Raw genomic sequence first — 15,544 nt, forward strand, 5'->3', positions numbered from 1 at the left:
CCGACGTCCAATTCCGTCTAACGAGTTACTCCGGGACTCCTGGGAACCTCACTAAGACATCTACGAGCTTCAAAATTCCAAAAACGTGCTAGATTAATGTTTGCATGAACAGTACACAAATCTGCCATTGTCGAAACGACGTGAAAACGACGGATTTCTTACCTGAAAATAGTACGATTGTGCTCCCACGAACTTCACGATCTCGACTGTGCCCTTAGTTTCTTCGATCTGTGATGATTTGGTGTAGTTGTGTGTGTGTCCGTACGAGTTCGAAGGAAGAAGAAGAAAGAAGGGAGCACGGGAGAGAGAGAGACAGGGAAAGTGACAGAGAAAGGGATAGAGACAGTGAGAGTGTGTGTGTGGCCCAGTACCTGCCAACACTACACCCAACCACCAAATAACATAACGAAACAAACTAGGGGTAGAAAGGTCATTTCACACGTACGTTCTAATAATCTCGGGATGGGATGTCACACTCTATCTTACCAGTGAAGATGAATACCACTAGACCGTAATACTAAGTGACTAATTTGTTGATTATTTAGATAGTTGATATGTAAAGAATGACCTAAAAATTAGACAATTCTGATCAACAAAGAATATTACATGATGAAAATGAGAGCCAATAAGACAAAGCCGATAGATCCGGTCAAGAAGATTGGTAGCACTCCCTTTAAATTAGATTTGTGAATATCAAGTGAAAACCTTAATTTTGTGAAAACAAACATAAACCCAGACTTTATATTAATTTATGATACGAATATCCCAAAAAGGTCAGAATCTAGAAGCAAAGGGCCAAAAAAAAAAAAAAAAAAACAAAAAAAACAAAAAACAAAAACAAAAACAAAAACAAAAATAACGAAAAATAATTAAAATATAGAATTAAGGACTGTGTTTCTTCTTGTGCATAAAGGCAGCTTTTATATCTCTGAGCGAAGAACTGACAGTACTCATCCACTTCAAGTGGAAAGAGGATTAGATAGACGGATAAATCATGGTCCATGGCTATGGAAGGGCTGGCCCGAACAGTCCTACCTGTACTGATTATTCTTCACAATCTTGTTAAAAGCAAAACAAATAATAGATGTGGTGATGTTGGTGGTGGTGGTCATCCACAACCATTGAAAGCTAATTCATCCCATACCCATACACTTGCCATTGCCCTTGCCCACCAGCACATGCTGCTTGTCTTCCACAATAGGTCCCTATTTCATCTCCCAAGCCCTCTTAGACTCCCACTAAAAGTTTTTCTCTGGACATGACGTTAAAGACCAGACGACTGTTGATAAGATGTCGATAATATTGGTAGATAAGATTGTTTTCCATAAGTTGCAAATTACATTATTGATGCAAAATCCGTCCTTTAAGAAAGAACAGACGTCATGCACAAATAATTTCCACTCTGATTAAATACACACAACAACTATATTACAAACTACAAACCATACATCTAGAGTTAGAGAATAAGCTTATTATGCTATAATTTGGATATTCCTAGCTATTCTATGCCATCTAAGCAAACATGTGTTTTCCATCAGAACTGTTGTGATCAAATCATGGGTGATGATGGTGAAGGAATGCAGTGGAGGTGCCTTGGGCAGGTGATCAAGTGGTCGTTAGTGAGGCCAGCTGCTTGCATGAAGGAGTGAATCACAGTGGGACCGACGTGCCTAAAACCCCTTCTAACCATGTCTTTGCTGATGGCCTCTGACTTGGAGTTCTTCACAGGTATCTTGTGGCATGACTTGTATTGGGTAGATATTGGTTTGTGATTCACAAATCCCCACAAGTACTTGTCAAATGATCCCACTTCCCTCTTTATCTGTAAAGTTGGTTTAAACTAAGACATCATATTCACATCAAAATCACTTTACTACGTTTTTTTTTTACTTTATGTCACGACCAGTAAAGGAAATGATTTCCACACACTCATTTTCACTGTTTGGACTCCTTTTATCAAATGGTTAGAAAGAAAGAGAGTCGAGCAGAAAAGGTGAAAAAAGTGCAGAAATCACTTCCTAACTAGTAAATGTGAAAAATGTATCAAATGTTTGATGGGGATTCTGATCCAGTTGTATCTCATAGTACCTCAAGAATTCTCTTAGCGTTGTCAACAGCTCCTCGAACAAGGCTTATATCTATGCCAGAATCAGAACACACTGATATTATCTTCTTTTCGCTAAATTTAGCCACAACATCTGCATCAAACCCTGAAAAAGCCTCCCTGCATAAAGAAACACTTAGATTAGTTAAGATTACAAAGTAGCTGTTGTTTAAGACTTCAAAAATACATTCCAGTGCGCCCAAAAGGTGCAGGTTTTTATCATAAAATGTCTCAAAGCTATTATTAGTGGAACCATTATAACATGCATATATAGATCTTAAGAAGAGTAATGAAATTTTGGAATCACACCCACCTCAACGTTTCTCTTCTCCTCAGGACTGAAGTCCAATCTGATCCCACTTGAGCACCAGTTAACAGTAGCAATTCAAGCAACATACTGTAAATGTGAGCAAGCAAAGTTAGCAATTTAGCTCCAAGGGAAATGTGTCCAAATAGATAAGGTTACAAGTTTTAATAAAAAAAAAAAAATTGGGGATTCAATCATATTTTTAATTAAAATATTAGAACCGGTTCTAGTTGTACATATTTTCCGTAGCTGCAAACATGTATGTGTGTTTGCGAGAGACAGATGGGATGAGAGAGAGAGAGAGACTTACTTGTCATCATGGACAGGAACTCCCCATTCTTCATCATGGTATGCAACATATATTGGGTCTGCAAGCAAACACATTTTTTCAACTTTTTTATTAACTTGATAACTTCAACAATTTGTCTATAGAAATTTAAAGTTCAAGTACTTCTGCTAAATTTTATACCTGAATTAGGGGTGATGAAACTGCATCGCTTTTTCTCTTGACTGAAATCACTCGGTTGTGAAGAATCAAGAGGAACAACTTTCCCTTCGTACTTGGCAGACTTTGTTCTTCCGTAATGCGCAATTCGCATCTTTCGCTGTTCTTGCATTGTTGCTACTTGCTCCCTCCTTGCAGTTGCTATGCTTCCTGGTGCCTCTACTATCAAAGACGATATATTCTTCAACACACTTTCAGCAGAAGGTGCAACGCAACTAGATTTCTTCAACTTTTTCACCAAATTTGTCGATTTGGTTGCACAACGAGGCGTCATTACAACCTTCTCAGCACTAGAATTCAGCTGATTGTGATCCTTACCTCGCTTAAACGCAGGCTGTCGAGGTGAAGGCAACTTGGGAGAGATAGGAGGAGAAAGTGAGGCCTTAGTTTTAGTAGTTGGAACTGGTGAAGGAAGAGGAGTTGGAACATTAGTTTCTTGGGAGCTTTTCTTAGGAGACTTTTTTTGTTCCAAGCTTGGAAATTGGTTGCCGGTTGGCTGGAGAACTGGACGCTGGTTGACCAGTTTCGCGGACATTGCAGAGACACTAACACTTCGTTGCAATTTCGGTTTCAAGGAACACATTTTTTATGATCTTAGGAAGATTAAAGATGAAGGAGAGGGTTTGATGATGATGAAGGTGAAGAGGTTAAGTAGGGTTTAGGGGATGAAATGGAATGGGGAGGATTTTATAGAAAAAAGTGGGGACAATGGGCAGGTTTTGGCTAAGTTGTAACATGGGTGGGTTAGGGTATGCCATAAGTAACCCTATTGTGAGGGTGAAAGTGACAACCTCCTAACGAAGTGAAGGATTATAACTGTAATTTTGGTGAGGCAAAAGAAGGGGTGCGCGGGGAGAGGATGGGGATTGTGGTGCCAATGCCAGCCTTCTTAGGGACCCTCTTTTTATTTTCTTCCCGGCACCTTTGTGACTTTACTGCTCAGACTCCATGCGTCCTCAATCCCAAGCTGGAGAGTGGGGTACATGAGAGTAACCAATCATTGTCTCTCTTTTGAGCTGGCGCAAAAGATTGTCAAGATTATGATATGCTAATCACACTTCAACCAATGCCTAGCTTTACGAAAATATCAGCTGTAACTAAAAGAGATTAAATGCGGTAGGTCGAAGCAAGAAGCTAGTTGTTTAATTGACTTAAGTGTCTACTTCTGTACTTCAGATTTTCTCATATCTTTTTCCTCAATATTGCTTGTATCAAAATAATCATAGGTTTTGAAGGCATTTTATTATATTTTTTTACACAAGCAAGACCAGAAAATAGGACTCAGATTTTAGTTTGAGTTCTTGGAACTAAAAAAGATTAAAGTTTATTACATGTTGAAGTGCACCCCTCATCACTGAAAAGTATTTCTTTCAATAGATTAGAAATTTTTTTGTCTTTTAATGCAACTAATATTAGAGAATGAGAATTCAAACAATCATGAATACAAGTTAAATTCTCTTAACTATGTGAATTACATGCCCCTTATAACAACAAAATATATTAGAATCCCAGCACTTATTCAAAATCTGAGTGATTGAAACAGTAAATTATTTTTGTAGTTAAGGAGTTAAGCTAGTAGGTCCTGCTCCGGTTGGGCAGGATAAATGGCCATGAAATTGTTTAGTAACTATCAACTGTGTCTAATTAAAAAATTGGATGGAAACAAGTATGCATATGGTCACTTTGAAGAAGCTTTAATATGTCATGTGCAGTTGAATCTGTGGGCCTTTGTCGTTTGAACCTTAAACGACATGCCCCATCAAAGTCTTCTGTCAATCCATCACATATAATTTAAAGAATATTGGAGAATTTTTCAAAGTGAAAACTATTGAGTGACATGTGAAGAATTTTGGAGAAGCAGCAACCTTATAATATTAATAAAAGTAGGAGAGGTGTCACACCATAGATGAATCAATGAAACTATATTTTCTGGCTTCGATGGAGCGATTATAAATCTGTAAACTTTGATGATATTATTATTTCAAAATGTTTGTTTAGATTATCACAATTCTTACATGTCAAGATTTAAATGAGAAGGAAACAAATGGATTTCAAATGATTCCTTGCATATAGTTATTTAAAATCCATTTCGTCTAAGTTATTTCAAATACATTTCATTCGATGCTTTCTAGTTTCGCAAATATACCCAGTCTTGGTGCCGAAACCAAATCCTTTATTTCAAATTTCTCAATCCAAATTAAGCCTAAGAAGATTATTCCTAACATTATTAGAGTTCTTTTGTTTTGGTTTTCTGTTCTTTTCTCTGGCCAGCAAAGAAGTTACCAACGTTGCTATGCAACTACGATGACACATACGCAACATCCAAAAAATGTTTGTTGGGATTGGCCTTAGAAACTAGGGTATCTCCTAGGGTTAACTTTATTTTGGGTAATGCAGCTCCTCTTGTAGGTTCACATGTTACTTCTGTGGATAACCTCCAAATTCATATAAATTCTTCAATCGAAATCACAAGATAACAAGCCATGTGTTTTAGTACCTCTAATGATAGAGATTTGTCAGTTGAGAAAATTTAGGCCAACAGACAGTGTTGTACAGTTGCCTTGAGTCACCTCTTTGGCCTATTAATTAATACAGAAAGCAACATTGTCAATACATCATTATTTTATCTTCCTCCCTAGTTACTATCTTTCGTATCCAACGGTATCAGATACCAATCTACATTGTGTAGTATAAACCGGTCTTTTCTCAATAGTAGATTACATGCATAAAAAGACTCTTAATAGCTATTTCCACATGATCAAAGAAACACAAATTTGTCAAGACAAAAAGGTTGGTTTTGGACATGATAAAATGCAGTGTTTTCATAAGGTGACTGGCAAATTTTAAGGCAATAATTTAGGAAAGCGAGATAAAGCACACAAACCATTAAAAACGTCGGGTCATTTTATTGTCCTTCGTACCAATAGTTGGATTTCTTCTATTTTTGAGAATGACAGAGAATACTTTCAGGAATTTTCAAATACATCATGATAATGTGATGGGATGTTCCTTGTTGTCTTTGAGAAAGATAAAAAAATGCATGCATTATTGTTTGTACCAAAAATCAAATACTGAAGTTGTCTTACAGACTTACCCTCTCAAATAGTTAAGGTTTAGAGACATGTTGTCACGAGGACATTGCACAAGGTAACCCCATCTATGATTGGATTGGACAAATAATAATTCACACACACATATATACATACAGGATTAAAATCCGGGGACATCTTTTTTACACACATTTTGACACTTATTTTGTAAGTCACTTTGTAATGTATTTCAACAATCTAAACCGTCTATATTTTAGTACATCATTCATAGATCATCCTCGCAAAGAACTAGACAAATCCAAAACCATTAAGACATTCATTTGTAGTGAAGAAAATGAACAAATATGGTTCTATAAAGAAACACTAAATCTAATCCAACTATCATATGATTTTAGATTTGAGTGAGTTTTGATAAACATGCTCTTTTAAAGAAGATCTAAAAATAAATTGTTCAAATCATTGAAATACGTGGACACCACAACAACGTGTCTTTGAATCCTAAAACCCTAAACCCTACACACACACACATACAACATGCCTCTAGACCTGTGTACGTGTGGGGTATGTAGTAGTGTATATCCTCAAAGGTATTTGGGACACCCTTAACTTGCTTGGAGGGAAAGAGAGCTATAGCTATAACATATGGGCTCAACATGCATGTGAATACTAGTCAAACCTAGTAATTACAAAACCATGTATGATATTCTTTTAAACCTGTTCCGGTATTGCACCTAGTAAAAATAAGAGATGCCAAGCACAATAGTTAACAGTACACGTGAGTGATTGTTAGTCATTTGTACGTGTGTACATTAACCTATGTGAAAAAGAGAGCTCACAATGCATCAACGACTAACAATCCTCAACATAGCTTGAATGAATGTCCCTAGCATAATATTTAACGATTATGCCGCTAGATCATCGTTACTTGATCACTCTTGGTTACTACTATAGCATGCCCGCCCGGATGTCAAGAAATTTTGGGGGTCAAAGGATATTTGGGTGATGGCTTAAATTCAAGGCATACATGATATTTTTGGAGCCTAATTAGAAGGGAATAAAAGGTTGGACAAGAAAAGAAAATAATAACTAACAAAAAATAATAATAATGTATGGCTGGCCTGAGTGATGAGTTGTTAGGAGGCACTCTTAATAACAACCGAAAGGAAAGGGCTTTAGTTGGAGAAATTTTTCCAAGTGCCGGGAACACCATGACACATGGTGTTCCCTCACACATTAGGATTTGACATCTTGGATATCCTTCAATTTTATATTTCAATAAATAAATAAAACCAAATCCTAATGAGTGAGGGAACACCATGTGTCATGGTGTTCCCGACACTTGGAAAAATTTCTCCTTTAGTTGCCCTTGTCCTTTTGTTCATCCCAGTTCCCATGCTCCAATCGAGGGAGGGTCAGAGGGTCATAGGCCAAATATAGCTCTGTGACAAAAAATTATGTCTAATTGAGAGGTCAAATGGTCATTGGGTTAAATATAATTTATTATTTTAATTAAATTAATATGGTTACTTATATTAAACTACTTCAATAATTTTTAGAGATGGAATGTCAATAATTTTTCGAGATGGAATGTCAATAATTTTACTTCTCGAATTTCGAGTGTCACGTGTCGATGTACGAGTAACTTTGCAGATTTCTTGTTGATAAGGAATCTCAATAATTTTAGATCTCGGATTTCTTTGGGCCAAAAGAAGCATAGAGTGGGCGTTTAAGTTTTATGTTGTTAAATGTTTTTTTTAATGTTATTTAATGTTGTTTAATGTTGTTTAATATTGTTTAATGTTACTTAATGTTATTTAATGTTATTTAATGGCTTAGGTAGTTATAGGAAAAAAAATTGTAAAAAAAAAAAAAAAAAAAAAAAAAAAATCAAATTTAACAGCTAGCTGACATCAGCAAGTAGCCATTGGGATTCAAAATGCTGGACCGGCCGTGGCTGGTTGGTTTGGGCCAGCCGATTAGCCCGATTCTCCAATTGTGGCCCGGGGGGGCTTATGAGCCTTTCGGCCTAGCCTTCAGTTGTAGACGGTTTTCGTGTCATTTCGGACTATTTTTGGCCTATGACCCTCTGGCTGGATCGGTTGAAAATGGCCTTAATTGTCGACGTTGTTGCTAGGCTGCTGGTGTCTCACAGGGGCCACTGCATTCTGTTTAATTAGAAAAGAACAATACATGAAAAATTAATTACAATTGAATTATGAATTGTGAATAGTAAGATAGCATAAAAAGGGATTCAAACTTGAGATGACAATGAACGCACAACGAATTTGGTTACGTCCAAGTCTGCAGTTCGATTGTTCTAATGGTTTTATAGTCACACATCTGTTGTAAAAAAGGACAGAAACAACACTAAGGATAAAACTAAGCGTGTGGGGGCAATATTTTAAGGTTTTTTTTAATTTTTTAATTTTTTTTATGGTAGAATTTGAACTTGTGATCTCTTCGACATTAAGAAGAGAAATATCAGTGAAATAATAGCTATTTTGTTTCATAACTACGTGTTAGTTTAGCGTTTTTCGAATTTTACAACCATCATTGATTCGAGGCAACACACACATAGTGTAACATCCCACATTGCCCAAGGGAGTGGATCCTATAAGCCTTATATGTATATTCCTATCTCTACTTAGCATGAGGCCTTTTGGGAGTTCACTGGCTTAGGGTTCCGTAGGAACTCCGAAGTTAAGTGAGTTTGGGCGAGAGCATTCCCAGAATGGGTGACCCACTGTGAAATTCTCGTGTGAGTTCCCAGAAACAAAACCGTGAGGGCGTGGTTGGGGCTCAAAGCGGACAATATCGTGCTACAATGGAGTCGAGTCAGGGATGTGGTGGGGACCCGGGCCAGGATGTGACAATTTAGTATCAGAGCTAATCCCTGGCCGAAAGTGTGCCAACGAGAACGTCAAGCCCCTAGGGTGGTGGATTGTAACATCCCACATCGCCCAGGATCCCCTACAAGGAAGTTCTCGTGTGAGTTCCTAGAAACAACCGTGAGGGCGTGATCGAGGCCCAAAATAAACAATATAATGCTACGGTGAAATCGAATCCGGAATGTGGTGGGGGCCCGAACCGGGTTGTGACACATAGGCCATAGCTGCATTATTATCTAAAGCACCACAAAGAAAACAAAATAAAAAGCGCGCACACACACAAACACACACACATATATATATATTCTTTGATTGCTATGTACAGGAAAGTCCCCCAACAAGATCCAATAATTCTGATATCTGTTTGTTTCTGCAAACTGTTAAACAACCCTTCACATCACAATCCCGCACTAGAACAGTAAAATTACACCAACTCTTGTCTTTGGCTGAAAAAAGGGATTACCTGCTTTTACTGACTCTAATTTGAAATACATTATGACTAGGAGAGCCGCTTTCCCACAGCTTTACTTCTGGTATCTTACCGCTAGATTGTAACTACGGAAATATTTGGATGCAATAGTCATGCTGCTAGATTGTAATACTGATTCACATGTTTTAACATGAGTGAATGACAATATAGATTCGATATGAAGCAAAACATGTTTCCAAAAAGAGGCACCTTTTCTCAAATTGTATATAGCAAGATGAATAAATAGTAGAGCTTGTTAGTTGTGGGTCTCTCCTAAAAAAACATACACACGAGTATATGTGGGAAAAGAGAAACCATGTATGATGTCCCATGATGACTTTTGACATGTTAAAAAAAGCAGATAAGTAAATAGGCAAAGATGAACAAAATTAGCTTCCTCTTCCAATGTTGTATGCTTCACTATGTTGAGTTTTTCGAAAGAAAGACGGTCCTCTGAAGCAAGAACTCGTTCCCCAGGTGCTGGTAGAGTCTAGTAATCCATCTGTGCCTTCACGACATCCACAATTGGAGCTCGACAGATTGGACATTTTCCGCTATTCCATTGCAACTCATGAGCACACTTGAGACAGGTGCACATGTGGCCACACCTGTAAATTTCAGAAATGGCGTCTCACAAGATGAGTACTATAGCCAACAAAAAACTGAAATGAAAAGATTTACACTCACATGGGAAGCCTTGGTTGGATAACAAGTTACCTGTACAAAAGTGAGTCGACTTTCACTTCGTGGCAAATGCAACAATTTCCTTTCTTTGGTAATCCATTTGCAGACCTTTTCCTCTCCGCTTGACCTGTAACATACAGAATAGTGTGCTGTCAAGAAACTGATCGAAAATAAGGAGTAATGCAGACACTCACACTTTGATTCTCGCTATTTTTGCTTTGAAAGAGTATTTAAAATTGTTCTAAAAAAAACAAATTAACAAGAGCAAGGATGTTTTTTAAAGACTTTTTCAGTTGATACATTTGTGAAAATTATGGTATTCATTTTAAATTGACCGAGGCCCTAAATTAAGAAAACGAATGAGTAGTACAACACGAACCTGAATGAACTTCCTGCTTCATGGATTGTTGCATTACCATTTGCATGTCTACACAGCTCTTAATTACTTTTCGTAGCTCCGACATCTCACGATTGAGTTGCTCCATCTGCCCCCTCATGTCATATATGAATTCCATTTCCTGCAAGTTCAGAAGTGTTATCTTAGATTCTTTACTGACCAATAAATTAAGAACTCAAAGTTGACGTAACTGTCGAGGAGAAAAAGTTAAACTCACAATTGAAGGATGACTTATAGGGGAAGAGAAGTGATGGTGATTTTGATGGTATGATGGAGGTGGTGATGGTGAACCATGGTGACTATTTGAACAGTAAGAATGAGATGGCAAATGTCGGGGTGGAGATGTAGAAGCAGCTCGATTAGAATCATCCCCCACTTCTATATCTTGATAGCTCCACGCTGTCATGTGAGATGGCGATGGCTGCAATGATGTGCATTGGTAAAAATCATCACTTGCTTCTTGATATTGAGCGCTAATTAGACTTCTTTCTTCTCCTCCTTCATCGTCGTTGTCATTATCATCTTCTTCCTCATCATCATCTTCTTCTGTCATGTTCTGATCTTCTTCTTGGTGTTCTTGTTCTTGCACTTGTTGTTCTTCTTCTTGACTGCATGCTGGCAGCAATTGTTGTTGTTGCTTTTGATGATGCTGTTGTAAGAAAGTCATCAATTGATTCATCCTATCGTGGCTGATATCATCGTCTTCTCCTTCTTGACTGCCATCTGGTTGCGCTTGTATTTCTAAGCGAGATTCCATCAATCTGTCTATTCTGTCTCGGAAATCACTTGCAAGACAATTTGATACTGTTCTTCTGCATAGATCAATGTGAAATTCAGATGAGTAAAACATAAAAATATGGTTGTACTATTACAGAAGCTTACAACTAAACCAAAACACGAAAAGTTGAAGCAATGCTGGTGTACCTTTCGATAAGTTGGCGTATCTCCCCTTTGCCTGAGTTGGAGTTAAGCATCTCTTGGTACCATGCCTTTCTCAGGTTTTCCCAGTAGCTACGTGGGCGAGAAATCTCATTGATCCAGTCATAAGTATAATCTCCATAGTACTGGTAGTCATCCTCTAGTTGTTCTTCTATCTCATTCTCATCCCAACCAACCAAGGATGTGGTTGCATCTGCATTTTCTTGCACATCAAGGTTTCTAGCCTTCGAACTTGTTCCTTGCCAGATAACTTCTGAACTCAGGCTAGCTTCTTCATGAAGATCTTCACTAACATGAGGCAAGTTGTTTCTGGCCTCTGAACTTGTTCCTTGCCGGATAATTTCTGAACTCGGGCTAGCTTCTTCATGAAGATGTTCACTAGCATGAGGTAAGTTGTTTCTGGCCTCTGAACTTATTCCTTGCAAAGTGACTTCTGAGCGCGGGCTGACTTCTTCATAAAGGTCCTCATTAACATGAGGCGAGGTGTTTCTAGCCATTGGACTTGTTCCTTGCAAGGTGACTTCTGAACTCGGGCTCGCTTCTTCGTAAAGATCTTCACTACCATGAGGGGAGGTACATCTAGCCATTAGACTTGTTCTCTGCACGGTGACTTTTAAACACGGGTTGGCTTCTTCATGAAGACCTTTGCTAGCATGAGTTGTGGTGTTCCTAGCCATTGGACTCGATCCTTGAGAGGTGACTTTCGAACTCGGGCTGGCTTCATCACGAAGATCTTCACTAGCTTTTAGCAAATTGTTTGTAGCCACTGAACTTGTTCCTTTCGAGGTGACTTTTGAACTTGGGCTACCTTCCTCATGAAAATCGTTACTAGCTTGCGTTGAGGTGTTTGTAGCCACTGAACTTGTTTCTTGACAGGTGACTTTTGAACTCATGCTAACTTTTTCACGAAGATCTTCGCTAGCATGCGGCAATGAGGCCCGCACGCGGGTTGCATTCTTCTGCTCAACTCTATCAACGTCACGATTAAGAGTGTTTGTGCTAGGCTTATTGGGAGTGGAGGAGTTCTTTGGTAGTACACTGGTGTTCTTTACAACCTCCTTTTGAGGGCCTTTTGGAATAGCTGCATCACTCTGATCAGTTGAGGCCTGCTCCACACCAGTGCTAAATCTCTCCCTGAAATTAAATGATCTAAATGTTACTTCGTTTTTCCAATCACACAGAGTCCATTAACGATTCGTTTGGTGCCTAGGATTGGATTGGATAACTCATTGTATTCAAGGTAATCCAATCAAACAATCTGAAGCACCAAACAAACCCTCATATTATTCAGGAACAACTGATAACAGTTGAAAGATTTTATTTCTTTCCAATTTTGTGCAATTATTAAGTTCTTTTTCTTTAACTAAGCATTTCCAAATTCAGAATTTATTTATTTCTGAACAACTGCATTTCTCACTGTGTGAGGAAGATTTAATTATACCATCTATGGAAACATTGCATTTAAAACTTTTAACTTCACTTAATTTAAGGTTTAAACTAATTAGAAAAATTGCATTCAGAGAGCAAAGTGCAAATTTAGCATCAGAACTAGCTTGTATCTTGGCATGTTTCAATGATCACTGTACCTGAGATGCATGATGGCAGACCCGTGTGGAACTTTGTTCACTTGAGATGTTGCCGGTTTCCGGCACGGTACATCTTGACCTACTGCCACTGCCATGCGGCGTTGTAGCAGTTTAAGCCGAAGCATTGACTGCAAACAAGCATAATATGCTAAGTAAGTAAATATGTAATAGCTTTGCAATTTGAAAAGAAGGAAGAAAAGGGTTAAATATAATTCAGTGCACTGTAAACTAAGAACTAAGCTTGTTTAAGAAAACTTGAGTTAAAAAATCAATGAATAATTAACGCACCTGAATTCGTCCCTTGTGTGAAAATCTTGAAACTGCTCTGCGGTCTACAAGCGTGTCAAGCTCCTTATGTCGGTCGCGCTCCAAGTGCATCAGCAAATCAGCAAAAGCCTGCCTGCCTCTGATCATCCTCGGTGAACTTATAACCTGAGAGAACCCTTTGTGCAGCTGCTCTGTCTGATCAGACCCGAAAAGCCTCTCACAATCGCGCTCTCTAGACGGAGATGCATTGGTACAAGACTGCTGATCATTGTCATCACTAGAAGATAATGGACATTGCGCTGTCATTTTCAACCTTCTAATGATATCCGCAACGCGAACCTTCTCTCTTTCTCTTTCTCTTTCCCTTGCATCTAAATTGCTCAGGGCATCACTTGTGGTGCTTTCCTCAGAATGTGTGTCCTCAAATGAATCCTCAGCAACCGGGCCGGTGTCATACCTCTCATCAACACAAACAGAGTCCCCTGCTTGAGACCCTCTCGACGATTGTTTCTCGAAAACTGGTGCATTCGAACCTACGGACTCATTGGAAGCACTGGATTCATTGGAAGCATTGAATATGTTCTCATTCTCATTGCAGCTGAATCCAGAGTTAGACCTGCTTGTCTCTGCGCTGCCATTGCTGCCATTGGAACTCATCTTGAAACTGTTTGATTGGTTCAGCCTCTTCTCCCATATTTGAACCAGCGAGGAAGCTCCAACTCCCAGATTGTAAATTCTCGCCAAGCTATCCGTTCTGAAAAGAGTCTCCTTCATAGATGTTGATGTCCTCGATGATGAAGGTGCGGAGTTAGGCACCGACAAGAGCTCTGCCTCTTGGCTCTGCCTCTCAATCATTGCCATTCCTTCTTTCCCTCCTTGTCTCGCAGCCTGTCGACCAAGAACTCGAGACTGCCTCGGGCTCATTGTCGAACAACCACCATCTCTTTCAACATTTTCAATGTTTCGGTCTTTGGAGTTGTTGCTTTCCTTGTCACTGGAGGCAGATATTGAAGAGACAGAAATGCAGGTGGTGAGGTGATTCCTCACCAAGCTATTCAGATTCTTCTGAAAAGCGGCCTGCGTGGCCTTGGCATTTCTCTCTCGGCACCTGTCTCGCCGGTTGTGATCCCTCAACACGCACCCAAAAGGCGCAGAAGACGCCATTTCAACTTGTGATGATGCCATCTCAGAATTCAAATGGTCTGAAGCAATTACTGTAATTACATAGAACTACAGAATTTTCAGAGGAGCCTGAAATCCAAACCAGAAGGAGGAAATTAAAGAACCCATATTGAAAATTCGACGGGCGGGGGGGATTGAAAACAAAGAATCCAACCTCACAAGAAAAATCTTGTATGTGAAGAGAGGAAGAAAATGGAAGATCCCAAAGAGTCTGAGAAAGGAGCGAAACAAGCCGCTAATTTTACACAAAAACAGACGAGCTTTCTTAGGAACAAAACAATTTGTCATCCGCTCGTATAATACCTCATTCTTGTTTGCAATTTTTGCCTATTTTTAGACACGCTTTTTGGTAACCACCACACCACCACCAATGCACAGACACAACAAACAGAGTTAGCCTGTTGCTGTACAAAAACAAAAAACAAAAAACAAAAAAAAAAAAACAGTGAAAAGATAAAAAATTTGAAATTTTCTGTGTGTATTTTTATGTGGGTTTGTCTTGGATTGCCAAAATTTGAAGGTTAGGGAATCAAATCATGAGATTCTAGGGAAAACAGAGGATGGAAACAGAGGAGATTGCACTGATAAAACAATGAGATGATTTGGTGTGAAAAAATAGGGATTGAATAAGAGAGAGAGACGTTGGTTTTTACTTTTTAGTCCGTTGGGAATGTAGGGCCATATGGTTGTTTCTTTATTCTTTTCCAGAGTGGTTACGCCCAATCATCTGTCTTATTTTTTTACCCAAAAGTGCATTTTTGCACACTACCATTTAGTGTGGTGTATACTCACCATCTTATTTATCACCGTTAGATGAGTTTGAATTTTAAGATTTGTGCCAATCTACTACACAAATCTCGGAATTCAAACCCATCTAATGATGATAAATAGGATGGTGAGTAAAAATACTCCCCATAAAAAAGAACAATAATATTTGATTCGATTTAGAATACATGACCGAGATTAAAAGTAAGTAATTTGAAAAACAAGAGGTAATCCAAAACACTCAATTCGTGTCCTTATTTGTTTTAACGGTGATCCATTGGAATCCATGGTTATAATTTTTTGGTTGTAACATATTAACAATTGCATTGATTGGATTACCATATTAACACACTCGCCTTTGAATTCTGTTTGCTCCACCTTCAATGCCATTTTTCGAGTCA

The 15,544-nt window shown here is 38.5% G+C and overlaps 2 protein-coding genes across 2 annotated transcripts; both read right to left on the reverse strand.

Moving 5' to 3' along the window:
• Window positions 1-1,218: 1,218 nt before the first annotated feature.
• LOC137728916 (uncharacterized) lies at window positions 1,219-3,629 on the reverse strand. Its single transcript, XM_068467716.1, has 5 exons — window positions 2,881-3,629; window positions 2,722-2,779; window positions 2,418-2,501; window positions 2,089-2,224; window positions 1,219-1,822 (listed from the first exon to the last, which is right to left on the reverse strand). Exons 1-5 carry the CDS (start codon window positions 3,497-3,499, stop codon window positions 1,550-1,552), a joined length of 1,170 nt encoding a protein of 389 aa, XP_068323817.1. The 5' UTR covers window positions 3,500-3,629; the 3' UTR covers window positions 1,219-1,549.
• Window positions 3,630-9,539: 5,910 nt separating this feature from the next.
• Window positions 9,540-14,366, reverse strand: LOC137728469 (uncharacterized). Its single transcript, XM_068467249.1, has 7 exons — window positions 13,218-14,366; window positions 12,930-13,057; window positions 11,329-12,477; window positions 10,622-11,216; window positions 10,387-10,525; window positions 10,041-10,134; window positions 9,540-9,931 (listed from the first exon to the last, which is right to left on the reverse strand). The coding sequence occupies exons 1-7, from the start codon at window positions 14,358-14,360 to the stop codon at window positions 9,814-9,816; spliced, it is 3,366 nt and encodes a 1,121-aa protein (XP_068323350.1). The 5' UTR covers window positions 14,361-14,366; the 3' UTR covers window positions 9,540-9,813.
• Between the last annotated feature and the right edge of the window lie 1,178 nt (window positions 14,367-15,544).

This window comes from Pyrus communis, chromosome 3, assembly GCF_963583255.1.
Source record: "Pyrus communis chromosome 3, drPyrComm1.1, whole genome shotgun sequence".
Taxonomy (NCBI): domain Eukaryota; kingdom Viridiplantae; phylum Streptophyta; class Magnoliopsida; order Rosales; family Rosaceae; genus Pyrus; species Pyrus communis.

What these genes read in the sequence shown, in the direction of transcription:
- LOC137728916 (XM_068467716.1), bottom strand. Translation starts at nt 3,499, where the DNA reads ATGTGTTCCTTGAAACCGAAATTGCAACGAAGTGTTAGTGTCTCTGCA. An exon ending in TTTCATCACCCCTAATTCAG is followed by an intron (nt 2,780 to 2,880) that starts GTATAAAATTTA and finishes GTTTGCTTGCAG; the next exon opens with ACCCAATATATGTTGCATAC. An exon ending in GTTCCTGTCCATGATGACAA is followed by an intron (nt 2,502 to 2,721) that starts GTAAGTCTCTCT and finishes TCACATTTACAG; the next exon opens with TATGTTGCTTGAATTGCTAC.
- LOC137728469 (XM_068467249.1), bottom strand. Translation starts at nt 14,360, where the DNA reads ATGGCGTCTTCTGCGCCTTTTGGGTGCGTGTTGAGGGATCACAACCGG. An exon ending in ATACGCCAACTTATCGAAAG is followed by an intron (nt 11,217 to 11,328) that starts GTACACCAGCAT and finishes TGATCTATGCAG; the next exon opens with AAGAACAGTATCAAATTGTC. An exon ending in CTATAAGTCATCCTTCAATT is followed by an intron (nt 10,526 to 10,621) that starts GTGAGTTTAACT and finishes CTGAACTTGCAG; the next exon opens with GAAATGGAATTCATATATGA.